The 18,818-nt window shown below is 38.6% G+C and overlaps 2 protein-coding genes across 5 annotated transcripts; one reads left to right on the top strand and one right to left on the bottom strand.

Moving 5' to 3' along the window:
- Positions 1-80: 80 nt before the first annotated feature.
- znf142 (zinc finger protein 142) lies at positions 81-8,418 on the top strand. The gene is made up of 8 exons (XM_081367732.1): positions 81-310; positions 630-893; positions 1,261-1,395; positions 1,468-2,295; positions 4,114-4,291; positions 4,377-7,269; positions 7,357-7,462; positions 7,538-8,418. The coding sequence occupies exons 2-8, from the start codon at positions 818-820 to the stop codon at positions 7,990-7,992; spliced, it is 4,671 nt and encodes a 1,556-aa protein (XP_081223858.1). The 5' UTR covers positions 81-310; positions 630-817; the 3' UTR covers positions 7,993-8,418.
- plcd4b (phospholipase C, delta 4b) lies at positions 8,133-17,149 on the bottom strand. Of its 4 annotated transcripts, none has more exons than XM_081367735.1 (17): positions 16,997-17,149; positions 16,295-16,345; positions 16,051-16,091; positions 15,745-15,906; positions 14,795-15,023; positions 14,327-14,456; positions 14,010-14,241; positions 12,896-13,097; positions 11,965-12,109; positions 11,576-11,728; positions 10,544-10,684; positions 10,297-10,450; positions 9,983-10,099; positions 9,640-9,818; positions 9,431-9,563; positions 9,079-9,228; positions 8,133-8,723 (listed from the first exon to the last, which is right to left on the bottom strand). In XM_081367735.1, exons 3-17 carry the CDS (start codon positions 16,070-16,072, stop codon positions 8,635-8,637), a joined length of 2,238 nt encoding a protein of 745 aa, XP_081223861.1. In that variant the 5' UTR covers positions 16,073-16,091; positions 16,295-16,345; positions 16,997-17,149; the 3' UTR covers positions 8,133-8,634. The 4 variants fall into 4 exon arrangements, with proteins under 4 accessions (XP_081223861.1, XP_081223860.1, XP_081223862.1 ...); XM_081367734.1 differs by having other exon boundaries at positions 9,974-10,099; positions 16,997-17,049; XM_081367736.1 differs by lacking the exon at positions 16,295-16,345 and having other exon boundaries at positions 16,997-17,119.
- Positions 17,150-18,818: the final 1,669 nt, after the last annotated feature.

Here is an 18,818-nt window from a genome sequence, read left to right on the forward strand (position 1 = left end):
AAGAACCGATTCACTAAAATGAAATGGGCAAATCACATGGCGACCTCTGTGTTATTTCCGTTGTTCGAGAATATAGTTCCGTATGAAATGTGTTTCACATTAATAGTTCCGTTGTGACTGTTTACGACGCAGTCTCGTTATGCACTTTTAGGTATCCTTATGAACAGTTAAATGTAGATTTAGGGTATTTTATAATTGATAATTCTTCAAAATGTATACAATATTATTATGTCAGAATTAATGTTCCTCTTTGAACAGAAAAGGCCCAGAAATGACGCCGCTTACATTGTTTCCATCAAAACAAATGAAGGTAATTTCTTATCATATAATTTAAGTAATTAGTACAATAAAGGTTTTTTATTTAATGTGTTATCACTATAATTGTCTCTTGATGCTGAACAGAGCAGTTTGCTTAACCCATCTTCTGCGCTTCCTTGTGAATGTGTTGTTTATGTTTATCAGAGCAAATGAAACACGAACCTAGGCGCAGTAGGTCTAAAATCTGTTTAATAAAAACGTGTTTGTTCCAACAAAACCTCCTTTTAAATGTTCACATAATATGTATCGCACTGTATACTGTTGCTGTTCATTGCTAATCATCATGTCCTTATGCTGTGTTTACTGACAAGAACCCTGATCGGCTTTCAATCTCAAGTCTGGTATTCCGGCATAAACCATTAATCAATTGGTCTCATCGGTGATGCCGAACAGTTGTGTTGCCCTGAGAGACAGAAACACTTCATGGTCCTGATGCTGTAATGGAGTTTTACCCCTCTTGACTTACTGATGTCCTGTGGAGTTTTGCCCGAATTATAACATGGACCAACAAGAGCCTGGATGTGATGCAGAACAGCTCATGCATTTGGAAAATAATGCAACAGATACACCTGAAGGTAAAATACAATGATTCTCATACAAAACAAATATGCTTATTAATTATATATTCAGTAAGACATAGTCCTTTGGCATGCATGCGGCTCTGGAATATTTGATTTTGATTGGTCAGTTGTTAGATTCACATCTGCCATATCTCTCTGTGTCCTAATAAAATAATTACGACTCAGATCAATGTTTTATGTTTGTTTATTTGTATATAAATATACTATACAATCACCCAGTTATGATCACAAAATCTCGTATAATCCTGAAAGAGGTAATTTTGTAATAATGATAGGCTGACAATACATTATCCCACATATATCAGGTATGAATTTGTCTTTTGTCGATAATACGAAGTGTTTTATTTTCTTTCTGTTGTAGTTTTGTCTCATATGAATGGGACAGATATGCCTGTGCAATCTAAAAGAAGGAAAAGTATGGCCAAAAAATTAAAAGCTTCAACAAAAAAAGGGAAAAAATTGACCACCATTACCCAAGGAAAGTCTCCATCTAAAGGTAAGTACCATGAATGTTATGATTAAAATAATTGTAATCCCAGGTCTGACCAGGTCCCATTTTTCCATTTAGTGGGACATGTTGCAGAAGGCACAGAACACATGTTTCGCACCCACATCTGCTCCGAATGTAGACGCTGTTTCAAGACTCGCTCCCATTTGATAGAACACATGCGCATCCACTTTCCCGACCCCACTCTGCAATGTCCAACCTGCAAACACCATTTCACCAGCAAGAGTAAGCTACGCATCCACATGCTGAGAGAGACGGGACAGAAACTGCACCAGTGTCATCTATGTGAGTACGGAGCGGTGGAACGCAACTCTCTGCGACGACACCTTGCCAGTGTGCACGGGCATCAAGAGGATGAAGCTCCCAACGGAGAGCTGTTTAAGTGCCCTACTTGCCAAAAGACATTTAGTCAGAGTCAGGCATTAAAGATCCATATGAAATCTCACAATAAGACACAAGATGGACAGCCATTGCTTTGCTTTCATAAAGGCTGCTCATTTCAGTGTACAGAAAAAAAGCAGCTTCAAAAGCATGTATTAGATGCTCACCAAATTGAGGCCGTAGAGTGCCGTCATCACGCCTGCGGCTCCTTCTTCGAGAGTCAAGAAGACATGGAGAAACATTTCCGCATGCATCAGGCTTATCACTGCCCCCACTGTGACTTCTCATGCTCAAATAAGAGCCATTTTCAGCAGCACAAAAGACAAGGACATCCAGGGAAACAAGAACTGAACTGTAGCTTCTGCCCTTTCTCCACCCTCAACCCTGTAGACTTCGATCAACATGTTGGTCACTTTCATGCCAATGAGAAAACACAACACTGCCCGCAGTGCAGCTTTGTAACAGCTCACAAAAGAGTCCTGAAAAGACACATGCTGATGCATACTGGTAAGATATTTAGTTTCCCTAGATAGTTCTTTAAGTGCTTATAGGGTTAGGTCACTCAAAAGAAAATTCGGTAATCATTTACTCACACTGTTGCCATTCCAACATTGTATAATTTCATGAAATATTTTCATGAAATACAGAAGATATTAGGCTATATTTCATACAGAGGTGGACAAAGTAAACAACTTCCTTGAGTGAAAGTACATATACAACTGGTCAAATATTACTCTGTAATTAATTTTAGTCCTTAATACTTAAGTAATTAAGTGTCAAAAATAAATGTCAATGCATTGTTTTATTATTGTTGAATTGTTGTATGTAATGCTTACAGTACTATATACCTCTGAATCTATGCCTGCCTACCTACCCTCATATCAATATCAAATTTATTTCTAGAACACAGTTCCAGTAGTGGGATTAAATGTGAGATTGAATAAGTGAAATGCAATCATGTCATTTGGCGTCAACCCCGACTTTCATTTCCTACCAAAATCTGATGTCGGGTTCTTACGTCAACCCGACTTTCATTTCCAACCAAAATGCAACCCCTGCAACCAAAATCATCCCCTGACTGACGTTACTACTTTCTACTCAAGGACCATGACAGAATTGTAGTGGAGTAAAAAGTATGATATTTGTCTTTCAAATGTAGTGAAGTTAAAGTAAAAAGTTTCCAGAAAAAATAATACTCAAAAAGTGTACTTAAAGGTGCTCTAAGCCATGTTGGGTGACGTCACTTCTTGTTGACGCTCAAAGTATTGTCAAACAAAACGGAGGCTAGTTCGACCCTCCGACCTTTTGAACGCTTTTCCGATGTAAATTCGGGACTTCTCGCGCTCCTTCTCTTTTTCCCTATTCTTTGTTATTTGTTCATCGGAACGTCGTCTCTTTGGTCGTGTGTCGGCCATATCAATTTCTCAAGAATATAATTTTCTTGAGAATGGTCGTTGTTCGTTGTCTAGGACATCTCTCCTCTAGCTAACTTCCCTCTTCATTCTTCTCTCTCCTCCACTCCCCACACCCCCCTTCATGTGCACGTGCACTAACCCCCCAACCCCCACCCCCAAATCATTCTTGTTGGTTATTGGCTGGAACACTGTTTGTTATGTTTCGTGGTCCAGGCTGGGCCAGTTTGTTTTTCTTGCCATTTCTGGAGCCTGGGCTGTCTACAGAGACTGCGTTTTTTTACAGTGTGTTCAGGGAACAGGCAGCTAGCGGATAGTGAGGAGATGTTTGCTGTATGTGACACGAAATGTTTTGGCCGAAAAAACGTGTGACATTGCTTAGAGCACCTTTAAGTACAGTACTCAAGTAAATGTACTTTGTTACTGTCCACCTCTGATTCCATACAATAAAATACATATTTGTAACAAAAGTAGTCCATACAAATTGTGTGATATATTCCAAGTATTCTGAAGTCATGCAATATATTTGCGTAAGGAACCAAGTGAAATGTAGGTATCTTCCCTTCTGCTGTTGCTCTCAAATTTCATAGGATTCGCACAAAGCTGTAGTTTGGCTGCAGCAAACTTGAAATACTGGATAGCACACAAGTTTACTTGGATTGCTTTTATGATACTTTTACAGTGTTTTTTGTACTTTTTGGAGTTTGGCAGTATTAATCACCATCCACTTTTATTTTGTGGAAAAGAGCAGCGTGGATATTCTGCTTTACATCTTAATTTGCGTTTTACACAGGGTTTAAAAATGACATGACAGTGAGAAAATTATGATACATTTTTTTTTTTTTTGAATGGACTATTCCTTCCGAATTACTTATTGGCCATGGCTAGACATATTTAACATTTGTATTTACAGGTGAAAAGCCCCACAAATGTACGCAATGTGACTTCAGATGCCGTGATGAAACGTACCTTTCAAAGCACATGCTGACGCACTCCAGTGACAAGCAGCACATGTGCTCAGAATGTGGATATGTTACGAAATGGAAACACTATCTCAGTGTCCACATGCGTAAGCACGCAGGAGATCTGAGGTTTGTACCTTGATTGTAATTAAAATGTGATTAAAAAAACAACAACATTACAGTTTATTTTACTGAACTGTCTCTTCTCTCTTAGGTACAAATGTAATCAGTGTCCATATCGTTGCCACCGCATCGATCAGCTGAACAGCCATAAACTCCGTCACCAGGAAAAATCCCTGATCTGTGAGGTATGTGCGTACTCCTGCAAGAGAAAAACTGAACTGCGCAACCACATGCAGCTGAAGCACTCCACAATCATAGATCCCCAACCTCCTGTTTACCAGTGCAAGTTTTGCCCTTACACAACAAAGTACCGGCAAGCCCTGCATAACCACGAGAACTGCAGGCACACCCGGACACGCGTGTTCCGCTGTGCACTTTGCCATTACACCACATTTAGCAACACAGGCCTCTTCCTGCACAAAAAGAAATCTCACGGATATGTGCCAGGTGATGTGGGCTGGCTTGAGAAGTATGCAGAGAAAGAGAAAGAGCAGAGCTCTGCTGATTTGACACACAACTTTTTCTCCAAAACCGGAGCACCTCAGACTTCAGATTCAGAATACAGGGAAGAAACAGGGAATACAAAACAGTCTAATAAGACTATAGATGACTCACAAGATATGTCTATAAATGATAATGAGGAAGAAGCAATAGCAGCCACTATTGAACAAACTGAGGAAATTACTTTAGTACGGCAAGTCAGCCTTGGTTTTGAGTCTGCAAGAGAAGAGGCAAGTAATCTTTCAGAAGGACATCCAAATGATGAAGAACAGTGCAGCACCCCAGTTCTTACTTCCCAAACCAGCACGAATAGCACACAAATGATACTTGTTGAGACAGTAAACATACAGGACACTGCATTTGATGCACAAGTTAAGAGTCATGTTGGATTTCACACATTGCAAACAATCCACCAGAACTTCCCAGAACCATCAGTTGAGGAGGATGCAGCTTGTGAGGATCAAAGTGACTCTGAAGACCTGCCACCAGTGACAGAAACTGTAAGGAGCAGGGAGGGACTCCATCAGGATAACTCTGTAGAGCCCTCAGCTTCTGAGAGTCGTCTGCAGGTAATGAGAAAACAGGATAAAGACCAGGCTGAAGCACTCATACTAGAAGGCAGGGTGCAGATGCTTGTTGTCCAGACGCGGGACAATATGTTTCAGTGTAGCCGTTGCTCCTATGTGACCAGAAAGCATGCAGCATTAATCCGGCACTGCAAGTCGTCTTGCCAGGTCATGAAAGCAGGATTACGTTGCCAGGACTGTGGCATGAATTTTAAACAGCAACGTTCTTTGAACACCCATCGCCTCCGGAAATGCCTGCTGAGGGGCAGAAAGAAGTTTGATTTAGCAAGCACTGTAGGTAAATCAGGGAGTTGTGTAGCTAGTTCAGGGAGTGATGGATCTATACAAATCCAGAGTTTGACTCATAAAACAGGATCCCTCAAAAAACAATCTGAACCTTTTAAAGTCACTGATTCTACAGATTCAAGAGTAAAAGGTTCAGCTGAACACGAAGGCCCACTGTCTTCTGTTATAACTGTAGTAAATGAGACTGATTCAAGCACATCTGAAGGAGGGAAGGCAACTGTCGGGACTAGAAACAAGCTAGCGGAAGTGGAGGGATCTGTAAATGATGAGACCTCTGGCTATATTGAGAATGATGGTAGGTATACTTGCAGAAAATGTCCTTTCTCATCTGTCAGGAAAGTCACAATAGATCGGCATTGTGCAACATGCAGCGGAAACACCCATAAGGTACATCTGGCTGAAATGGGAGAGCAGTTTGAGCAAGAGGATAATCCTCGCGACTCAGACCATGATCAGGAGGAAGATGGGGCAAATGTCTCAGAAAGAGATTCAGGAGAAGAAGAGAGACCTCAAAACCCCAAACCTCGATTCTCATGTCCCAACTGTCCTTTTCTCTGTCATCAGAAGAGAGCTCTAGCAAGCCATGAAATAAAGGGCTGTTTAAAACCAGGTGAATTACAGTGTCCACACTGTTCATTTGTTGCCAAATCAGAAAAATCTCTCAACCATCATATTCTGGGTCATAAGAAAGACAAGAAGGTTACTAGAGGTAAAATGTCTGGTAATCTCCAGTGCAATCTGTGCTCCTTTACCTGCAAACAAAAGCGCTGCCTGACACAGCATGTTGCCGTGAAGCATGAGGGAGTCCGCCCTCACCGCTGCCGCTTCTGCTCATTTAGCACAATTCGTCGCTATCGGCTGGAGGCCCATGAGTCCCTGCACACAGGTGTTGGGAGACATAGCTGTGAACTCTGTGACCAAACTTTCGGCACCACGTCCAGACTACGCTTACACCATCAACGCATTCATGACAAACAGGCAACGCACTTCTGTTCACTTTGCGATTACAGAGCATATAACCTCAACGACATAAATCGCCACAGCTTGAGCTGCCACACTGGTGATCTTGCCTACAATTGCAGCCAATGCGATGCACGTTTCAGCTCTGAAGTTGCCCTGAAGCAGCACTACCACAGAGCACATCCAGATGCTAACAGCCTGTCTTGCACCCAGTGTAACTTTACCTGCTGCCGCCAAGCTGCTCTCAAAGCACATGTGCAGCGTGAACATTCTGAAATCAAGACAAAAGATCCTCAAGATGGTCCGGAGAAACAAAGTAAGATAGCCATCAACCATCAGTGCTTGGTTTGTTCCTTCAGCACCCATAAAAGGCTTCTTCTGGTCCAGCACATGGTAGATGAGCATGAAGATGGCCCAGCAGAGGAGAAAACTCTGAAGTGTGATGTTTGTGGTTTCTCTTGCACCCACCAAGTGGTGTTTGACCAGCATGTACGGTCACATGGAGGAACCTGTCTCTTTAAGTGCACCGAATGCAAGTTTTCCACCAGGAACAAACAGAAGATCACGTGGCACATTCGAATCCATACAGGAGAGAAACCTTACCACTGTGAGATGTGCAACTATGCATGTGCTGATCCTTCAAGACTAAAGGTATGAATGATTATTCGCTAAGATGGGGATTCAAGGTTGGGGGATTTGGGTTATGACTTTCAATTCTGTTGATGCTCTTTATTTTAGTATCATATGAGGATTCACATGGAGGAGCGTAAATATCTCTGCCCAGAATGTGGCTACAAATGCAAATGGGTCAACCAATTAAAGTATCACATGACAAGACATACAGGTATGTGCTATAGTCTAACTTACTCTAACTGTAAAGTTCCAGCACACCTTGATGTTTTATCCTCGTTTCTAACAGGTGCCAAACCGTACGTATGTGAGGACTGTGAGTACCGCACCAACCGTGCCGATGCCCTGCGCATCCACCGGGAGACACGCCACAGAGACGTGCGTTCCTTCATATGCGAGAAGTGTGGAAAGGCTTTCAAGACGCGCTTTCTGCTCAAGACACACCAGAGAAAGCACAGTGAGGAGCGGCCTTACGTGTGCTCCGTATGTCAAAGGGCGTTCCGCTGGCCTGCGGGTCTCCGCCATCATTACCTGTCCCACACCAATCAGCTGCCATTTAAATGCCTCTACTGTCCCTACCGGGCTAAACAGAAATTTCAGGTTGTGAAGCACCTTCAGAGACACCATCCAGACTTGCCTGTCCAAGATGGTGTGGGTAAAGACCAAGAGGCCTCTAGTATGGGTACACAGAAGACATGGCTTGAGGAAGAAGAGAGACAAGAGGATAAGCAAACTGCTTTATAGCACATGCAAACAGCATGGGACATGTAACCATGCACTGTTTCTGTATTCATTTTTTCAAGTGACATTTGTTGATCATGTGAAAGTATAACATGTCTTTGTATTCATAACCCTCAAACCACACGTAATAAACTTCTTTATTTCAGTATGTTTATTCCTTCAAGACAATAAAAACATATATTTACCAGGGCATGTTCATAATACGAGCATAAGATACATTTACTTTGAACACTTGCTTTTGGGTTATTTATAAAAGGTACTTTACCGTACTCAATTACATAAATCCAAATAATAATGTACAACCTGCATTCTACCCTTATTGTGTAACATTCAAACAGGAAATAAATATTCTGATTATCAGTATGCTCAATATTGCATAGATTAAATAAAAGTAAAAATCTGCATTTACCAAATAAACATTTCTGCACCATACGAGAGTCTTTTTTTTCATTGAGAAGGCACTACAAACACCATGCAACAATTGAGGTACTCTTAATTATTATTTTTTAATTGCTATACTATTGCTGTTTAAATAAAGCACAAAACGTTTTCTCTGCCTTTTACAATTTACAGATTTGTCTGAGAAATATTAGCTCTTCAGAACAAGTTTCAACCATTGTAAATGAAACTCCTGGAATTGTGAAATCACAGCTCTGCGATTTTGATATGAACATAGATGGAGGATGGATGGATACTCGTTCCGTCTTTGGACAACAGATGCACATGGCGATATCCTGGAAAGAGAAACTTTTTATTTGCAAGAAAGCCAAATTAATTGTGTATTATTTCAGAGCATAGGCCTAAAGACACTGGGTCTCATTCACTAATAATTGCATACAAGCATTCTTATGTGATCAGAAAAGATTTTCCCACAAAATTTCGGCCGGATTCACAAGAGGATATATAAACACACCACATTTTTTAATGCCATCTGGAACCTGTGTAAATGTAGTTTCAATTGGTTCTCAATTTTATCTTAAATTCATTGATGAATGAGGTTTTCTGTTTGGAAACATTCACACAAATGCTGTGTTTGCATAGTTAGTGAATGAGACTGAAACTATTTTTTCTTTTGTTAAAATGGCCTACCTGGTTGAATACAGGTAAAAGGAAGAGTGTATTGCCCTATGAAGTCATTCCTAGATGCTTTATCATAGTCTTCAACTACAAACCGCACCAGTGCCAGCTCAGGGGTGTGGATTGTGAACTGCAACGATTCATTCCAACATGGGTTGAATCCTGTCCAGATGAAAAATAATAATTAAAAAAAATCACTGCAAGTAGCATTAATTAAAGTTTTCCAATGGTCTGTAAATGTATATTTCCACGGTAAAGTTACATATTGAACTCTTAACAGTTTTGTACAAATGCAAAATTTTTCATTTGTCTATCTTGAAATTATTTGGCAACACTTCAGAGCATTTAATCTTTACTTCCTCACCATTATTGTCAATGTATTTGGTCTCCTGTTTAGTTTGATCCAGAGGAACACCATAAATTTCCACCCTTACCAGGGGGTCTACAATGGACCATTCTTTTTGCCTTACTTTAGGGAGCTGTTGTCCACTAATAACCTAAAAAAACAAAGAACAATCAACAAATAAAATCTCAAAGGGAAAAGGCAGAAGGAACACAAATATTGTTTAATACCTTCACAGAGAAGAGTAAAGGGTGGTAATCCTCACGTTCCTCAGGTTTTTCAGGATCAAAGAGTCTCTCTCTGTTGCACAGTATCTCAGGTTTTAGAACGTATCCAGTGCAGCCATTCTGAGTAAACAGCCCATCATTAAGATCCATTTCCATTCCTGCAGTCTGGAAGTTTAATGCCACTACGAATCAGGAACACATTACAGTAAATACACTGTCCACTTTACAACACATTAGCCATCTTTCCCTGCTCCTTTTTTCATCGAGCGTTTGTCTGCCATGCACCCATTATTCCACTCTCTAGTACTGACATAATGGTGTGTAATTCAATATCTACCATACTGACCAATCTGGCATCCCATGTTCCACATGTCCAGTGGACAGTAATTTGATGAATCCGTTCTCATTCCACTTGGATACACTCTTGTCAGCTGCCTGGTGTTATGCAGAACAAAATCTGAACCTGACAAAATTTCAGAATTTTATCATTCATCACTTTACATACTGTTTATATTTTTGTAAAGAAATGAAAAGGTAAAGAGCTGATTAAACTCCTAAAAACATAACAGCATACAGATTTGGAACAACATAACTTTGAATATATGCAGACAGGATTTTCAGTTTTTGGGCAAACTAGCCGTTAAAAAAAAACTTTCTGACCTGCTTCCTTGGAATATTTACGGGCTTTAGACTCAGAGAACGATGACATCTCATCAGGCTTAGCAGAAGTGCGGGAATGTTCAAAGCTGTGGAAATGTACGCTCTTACAGAACATCAGGTCTGAGAGCTCTTTGCATAGTTTTTGCTTCGATTTCTACATAGGGGAAAAAGCAAGCAATCAAAAACAATGTTAAACAAAAACAATAACTTGAGCTTTTTCTCAGTTTCTCAATATTTCCACTGTTACCTTTGCTGTTGGTGGACTCTCCGATGCCGGACAGTCCTTATTCATTTCTGCTGCCTCGTCCTCATCACTGACTTCATCTGTGAGGCTCTCTGATTCATTTCCAATCTTCTTCCCTTTTAACAGGATCTTCCTCTTAAGTGCCTGAAAGAAATGAGACAACAAATGCACATGTTTGTCATCCCTTTTATTAAAGACACATAGATTTGTACCTTAATATAACAGCTTCGAAATCATTTCTATGGTAAACAAACTCGTAGTGGGGCGAATCATCCCTATAGCAAAGCAGGGGGGGAACGCCGCTGGCAAAACAGCAATGCAGCTTTGAGAGGTGGCGCCCTGACAAATCTTGTGAGAATCCCGACTTGCTTTACGGCACAATGTCACATACATCAACAGCATATGAATCAGCCTCTATGGAAGACACTAGAACGCATTTCAGACGTGAATCATGGCAGAGTCGACGGGGAAAATGAAGGAAGCGGTTGGAAGAGTCAAGGAAAAGAAAACGACGGCTCTGCATGAGTGGTATTTACGACAGTAACGTTAAATACAAGTACTCCACAGCGACTCTAGGGGTCGCTGTTTGAGAAAAACGGAAACTGCATAATGTACCTTTAACAGATATTTAAAAACAAATTAATATCCAAATCCAACAATAGGTGATGCACATCTTTTTCATATGTGAACATCAATAGTTAATGAAAGTGCCCATTGCAGTATACGTATTATGATTATAATTCAATTATCATTTATTTGTACAGCACATTTCACAATATATCATTTAAAAGCAGCTTTACAGAAAATGCATGTGTCTACATTACAATTTAGAGTGATCTGTTATCAGAATTGACTGTGTCCAAGTACATATACAAATCACGCAGTTAGCTAACGATGTATTAATAATTATAAGACCATACATTATTTTAAGATCCAAGTGAGTCATCCATGTTTTTCAGACAGAAGTCAATAAGAGCAGTTGAGTTAAGTGCACCACTATCACTATCACTATCACTAAAAGGCCTTATAGCTCACCTCTGGGGATGGGAGTTCACTGGCCATTTTGGCGTCTACTGTGCTCGTCAGCAACATATTTCCCAGGATATCTCTGAAAAGTCGAGCCATGACTTCCTGTTGCTCTATGCTGCAGTGGTTTTCAATGGACACGATGAGTGGATACTCAGATGCCTGAGAGAAGGAATGATGGGAAGATTAAGAAATCTAGCAACAGATTATAATGTACCGGTGCAAATAATTTATATGGAAATATATATAAATACTAATGTTGGTACTAATATTAATAATGCTGACAACATGGTTAATAATTATTAATAGATATTATTAATAATTATATTTTTTATATTTGGCTAATACTATATAATAATAATCATGAATTTGTACAAGTGTTGGGGCATAAAGATCACCTTAAAGGCATAATTTGCAATAGTAGTAATCACGTCTTTGAGGAGAATCTTAGATGTGAATGTGTGTCCATGATAAACTACCGGCTCCCCGTTCGCTCCATTCCAGCAGTCCACCTCTACACACCTGCAGCCTCGCTTCAGAGCCCTTCAGATGTTCAACCCAGCACAAATGAACAACCACAGTTATGAACACAGAGAACAAAGCACAATGTATTCAACTAAGCAAACACATGTTTTCTCTGAAGTTACAGTGAGTGAACAGAAACACTCTATTATCATACTCCTAAAAATAAAGGTTTGTTATAGGCATCGATGGTTCCATGAAGAACCTTTAACATTTATGTAACCTTTTCTTCAAACAAAAGAAGGTTCGTCAGATTATTAAAATGTTCTTTTACAATAAATAAAAATGAGTATTTTGTGAAATGTTTTCACTGAAAGGTTCTTTGGGGAACTGCAAAAACCTCCATTTTATTTTTAAGAGCGTGTGTGTGTGAGATATTACTACTTACATGCTCATAAAATCCTTTTCTACAAATAATATCATCAAAGATAAGTGTAATCAAGTAGACACATTGTAACGTGCAGTTCTACTCTGTTTTGTTTCATTGTGTTTTGCTTCTGTTTTCCCTGTTCTGGTTTGTCTGAGTTCCCTGTGCTCATTAGTTTCCATAGTTCCTAATTTACGCACATGTTCTGTTTTTCCGTCGATTACTCTATGTATTTAAGCCTTCAGTTCATTCAGTTCTTTGTTCGGTCTCACTTCCGTCTTTATGTGGTTATTATACTATTACTACTGAAATCTCCTGCTTGTTCTTGTTGGATTATTATTAAAGACTGATTTTGTTGTTCACTCCTTCATAGTGCGCTTCACTGGAGCCACTTCACCATTACACACATGGCTGTATTACCATAAATAAGTAGAACTCACTGGATGTAGGCTTCAACGCTGCTTGGTCCTTTTAGCTGGTCCTCCATGAGGTAAGTGTTGTGTGAGGATGAGATGTAATAGTGGGCAAGAGGTTGGCTCAAGTCTTGAAAGAGGCCCTGCCGCTCTGGATTGAAGATGGATCCCTCAGGAGACGTCAGGTACATTAGGAACCCATCGATTGACATCGAATGATTCATTCTGGCTGTACAAGAAGACAAAATGAAGCCTCTTATCTGATCAAACTTCCATTGTTACTCAGTAATCATGATGTAAAGAACCACTTCACCGTTGGCCAGCGATCTAGATTAAGTGCTCAACTACTCCATTATTAATAGCTAGAGGACCCAGATGTATTTTCCATTAATTTTCTTCACCGGCATGCAAATAATTCTTCAATTGAATTTTTTAATTTTTTAACCAACCAGTTCCGAAATTAATTGAATATTCATACTTGTAAATCTAAAGCAAGGGTCTTCAAAAGTGGGTACATGTCATGATCCCTTGGGGACCAACGGTGGTACTGCAGGGGTCTACCAATTACTATTCAGTCTGAAACTATTTTTTATTGGGGAAAAAATATTAAAATAATAGTTAATAATTGAAATAATAATAATTTTTAAATATTATAAATAAAAAATATATCATAAAATATATTATTTTGTATAATAAAAATATACATTATACAAAAATGCTACACTAAGCCAACTTTCAGCTAAATGTTTTATTTTCCCTCATACATTAAAATCTAATTAAAATTTATCAGAATTTATTTAAATCATACCCCTTTTTCAACAGGGCATCAACTATTTCATTGATTAAATATTAACGAGTGAGGAAATATTAATATATATTACAAAAATTGGTAACACTTTATTTTAGGGTCCAATTCTCACTATTAACTAGTTATTGTTAACTAGTTACTGTATTCTACATCCCTTAAGACTACCCAATACCTAAACTTAACAACTACCTTACTAACTATTAATAAGCAGTAATTAGGAGTTTATTGAGGCAAAAGTCAACAGTAATAGTTAATAGTTAATTAATAGAGAGAATTGGACCCTAATCTGTGTGACCCAAAAATGATAAACTGAATAGTAGTGGTTATCATTACCTGTGTTTGATGGCTCATAGCGATCAATCAGCTGAAGGGCATGTTCATAACTGGCCTCCCCCTCAAGCTGCTCCTCTCGCAGGAACTCCTCCAGATCACACTGAGACAAGATCTGTCCATCACTGGAATAATCCTGGAATAAATCCAGCACCTCTATTCTCTCGGTGAGCATCTTATAGAACTCCACAAACTCCTGATCTTCCAGGGTTCCTGACTCAGACTTATCTGCCCTCTGCGACAAAACATCAACAAATGATGAACAGGTTCAACATGATGAAAATTTATGATGCAAAATCACATAAACAACACTTAAGCACCATAAAAAGACAGTATGCATGTTCTTCGTTCATGTCTACGTTCATCATTTTCAGCAGTTTTTTTGTCTCCCTAAAATTCATTCTGCCATCCTTGTTCCGATCTGCTTTCGAAAACCAGTCTGAGATCCATCTGAATGGAGTGGTTGAGGTTGATAATATAAGTTGAAAACAGCTGGACTATCTATCTATCTATCTATCTATCTATCTATCTATCTATCTATCTATCTATCTATCTATCTATCTATCTATCTATCTATCTATCTATCTATCTATCTATCTATCTATCTATCTATCTATCTATCTATCTATCTATCTATCTATCTATCTATCTATCTATCTATATGTATCTATCTATCAAACTGTTTTAATATTTTGAATAAATACATAAAATATAATAATGATCAGAACTTGACGCAAAAATATAGCATAAAAAAGGGAAGAAAATATCTTTTTTTATAACAAGGATACTGGTCAAGTTTGGTGCTCTCATCCATGTTCTCAATGTTCTCCATGAGGGCTCTTACGCCCTGAATCCAGGCCTGAGCTTCCTCCGCTGACTCGGCCACCAGATCCAGGTTTCCTCTGCGGCCGCGGAACACCAGTGTGAAGCAGCGGTCAGCGGGAAACTCATCCGCTACACTGAGGAGCATCTCCGACTGATGTCCCTCACGAACAGCCTCCACATCACTGATGGAGACTGGGGGGAAAAAGTAAAGATTTTTCTTCAATATTTCAGAGCTCTCCTTCTGAGTTTTTATTTTTTTAATAAACGTTATAGTGCCTGAAAAGCAAGCAAATTACCAATTGCTCATTCCTTTACTATTGTAGTGCATGTTGAACCAATGGCGCTCTTAATATCATTAGAAGCAGATGAAGATATTCATCTTAAGTCTATTTTTCAGAAACCATTGTCATGGTGGATTTCCAACTACTGTCATCTGATCTACTTCCCTGACGTGTCTACTTTTATTCCTCATCATAAAGACCTTTTGGATAATTTCTAACCTTTAGGCAATTATTTTCTATGCCAGGGATAGGCAACTTCGGTCCTAGAGGGCCACTGTCCTACAGAGTTTAGCTCCAACCCTGAAAAAATCACCTGCCTGTAATTTTCTAGTAATCCTGAGGACCTTGATTAGCTTGTTCAGTTGTGTTTGATTAGGGTTGAAGCTAAAATCTGTAGGACAGTGGCCCTCCAGGACCGAAGTTGCCCATCCCTGTTCTATACCTCATATAAGTCTGTTTGAATGTTTTTGGGTGTTTTTTTGGCACGCCACCTATATTTTTCTAACAAAATCAGTCATTTTTAGCTCAATCTTGAATTAATTAGGCACACAATCTTTAAAACTAGACATGAACTAACATGATTACTATAAGCCATGATAATTACTAAAAACATCAACTCATTAGTGACATACAGGTAGAATAAGAGTTTATTGCCCAGCTGGATTTATATGCGACAGTCTTGCAGTCCTCCTGAAGTTTGTAGTGCCGCTGACGCTTCCACATACGAGACTTCACCTTGCGTAAAAACATCCCTGCCTTCAGTGCTTCAAGGTTTTGATGACTCTGTCCACCTGCTAGAAACCGAGAAATGGACATTAGTAATGTTCAGAAAGACCAAGCTTATTTAAAATGGACACACACACACACACACACACACACACACACACACACACACACACACACACACACACACACACACAAAACGTCTGTCTACTCACAGCATGTTTGAGGTGATTCCATTTTCTATAATGCACCTTTTCTGCAGACACAAAGTACATCACTGTCTCACCAAAAATTCAAATTTTAGGAACTTTTTTGTTAATACATCACTATAGTGGTAATAGGCTAATAAAGGAAAAGACAGACTGCTGAGAATTTTGAACTGAAATAGCTCAATGTTAACATCTCTCCATTACTGTATTCTGTACACTTAGATATATTATGCATTTAAGTCCCACTTACAGCTTGTTTCACCTTGAGGTGTGAATGATGTGACTCCTTACGAGTGTTGTGCTGTAGTGAGACAAGAGCTCACAAGCTTCTTTCAAACTGTTGTTGCATGTTGTCATATCTGCTTTTTTTCATCTTCAGTGAAAACATGCACAGGCTAAATAAAATCTATAAATAGGCTGATTGCATAACTAATTTCCCTATATTACAATGGGGAGGAAACTAGCATATTCCTCCAAAGTGGGGAAAAAACCCCAACCCAAAACAAGTTCATCCAGGCAAAAGTGAAGTGCCCTCAGGCGTGACATACTGAGTCATGAGTCATGGCTAAATATGTCTCTGAGATCCACACGATCCTCTGCTGGCACCATCATTATGTTCTGTTATATCCCAAGTGGATTAAGCAGAATCAAATTTAGCTCTTAAATGTTTCCTGCCATTATTCTGTATTGAACAAAAGGATATTATACAGCATTACTAGTCTTCACTGTGATTTAAACCCTAAATGAGGCGTTAGCAAAAACAGAATTTGTTTTGAAATGTGCACAATCCTAAAATATTGCAATTACAGAGTTTTAGTTCAAATGAGGAAAGGAAACTAACAACAGTAAATGCTGACAAAGTAATTCTCCTAACACATAGCAAAGAGAGTCGGGAGAGGGCTGAAGCAAATATTGAGGAGTGACACAGGAAAAGAGGATAAGCAGAACTCACCGGACTGAAGCACGTCTGATACACAAACATCAGATTAGGAGGATGGGCTTTGAGTCTTTGCTGCTGCGTGTGCAGGGCTGGGAAAACAGAGCCGCAGTCTGGGCTGCTTTCACAGTGATGCATAGCCAGCCTCCTTCCTACACCCCTTCCTCTGCCTCATTCCGTCCTAGACACTCCCACTTTTCCTTTTTTTTTTCTCCCTGCCTTATTAGGTGCAATAGTTGTTTTCTGCTCTTGTCAAAAATACAGCAAATATTTGAAACAATCTGCATTTCGAACAATTGATGAATGATAAACAATTTTACACCATAGGCCTATACAATATACAAAGTCTACATTATAAAAGATACAATTTCCATAAATAGACAGAATAAAAAAAAAGACACATTTTAAACAAGTGTTCACCTTATGCAAAATATGTACAATTTTGTATTTTGTGATGCATTACAGTAAATAACATAAATTATTGAACTCAAAAGAGTGTCTTGAATTATAAACCCATTTGGACACCCAAGCATAAATCTGCAGGATGTACAGAATTGTGAAGTCTTTGCCAAACGCAACCCACATTTACATTCATATTTACATAAATTCATTTGGTAAAATTGACTTACAAATGAGGAAAGATACAAATACAAGCAAAGCATAGAAATGCTAAAATATCTTTAGCAGCTTAATTCAAGACCCCCTGGACATATACCCAGAAATATCATAATGCTGAGTGTATATATTTAAAGGTTAATTCAATTAGTATTATTTTTAATACAAAATGTTGATTTGGCATGTACATTTGCTACATTATATCTTTTTGGTTTCTTATTTACCTTTACTTGTTTGCATGAATTAAAGAGAGTAGAACATTTATGCAAATATTCTGAACTACTATTTTATTACTATTGTTTTAATGCAGATGAATACGCTGCATCTGGAATCCTGATGTGCAACATGTCAGGATTATGCATTTTTATGCTCTGCATAAATCAATAAATTAGCTTTTTGATTTGCCTTTTGTTGAAGATGCTTCAACCATCATATTAGTTTTAATTTACAGTAGGCCTATATTTTCTTACATTTCCATCTGAACTTCCAAGACTGATTAAATGCATGAGCAATCTTGCACATAAGTGCAGGAAATACCTACATCAAAAGCTAAATACAGATTTTGCGATTAGTTTATATCATAAATTGTAGGTGGTTCAATAAATATAACCTGTCATTTAATCATTATGTAATATCCCATACAATTTTGAATCACCCTTTAGGCCTATTTATAAATAGCTGAAATTCTTGGCAGCATGTATTCAACAGCGTGTACAGAAAGCATCCTCTTGGGTTTTAGTCCTCAAGAAGCCCTAATGAACTCTTCAGGCCAATAAAGTCAACTAAGGTCACGTCTTCTCTAAATATGACAGATAACATTAAAATGTTTTCGGTAACAAGAGTAGAATTCACTGTGTTTCTCGGATGCTAGTCTATTCACATTAAATCAAAAGAAGAGTATGCCTACACTGTGACTGTATTCATTCCGTAGACCTACTAAAGAAGTAAACATATTTAATACACTGAAACATACTAAATAATTTGTCTTACCATTTTCATTTATGCATCTTACCCATTCTATAGGTTCAGGAGGAGTATCACATCTCCTGTCATAAAAATAAACATCAAAACTGATACAAGACCAAAAACAATTATGTGACTTTACTTCTTTAACAAATAATACAACCTGTAAGTTAATGTCTTAATAAGGTCTGATAGCTGAACAAATGAGAACTGTTCCTCATACTGCCCTATATTTAACCATGCCAGTCAGCTGGATGAG

The sequence above is a fragment of the Scardinius erythrophthalmus genome (assembly GCF_964197995.2).
Source record: "Scardinius erythrophthalmus genome assembly, chromosome: 6".
NCBI lineage: Eukaryota > Metazoa > Chordata > Actinopteri > Cypriniformes > Leuciscidae > Scardinius > Scardinius erythrophthalmus.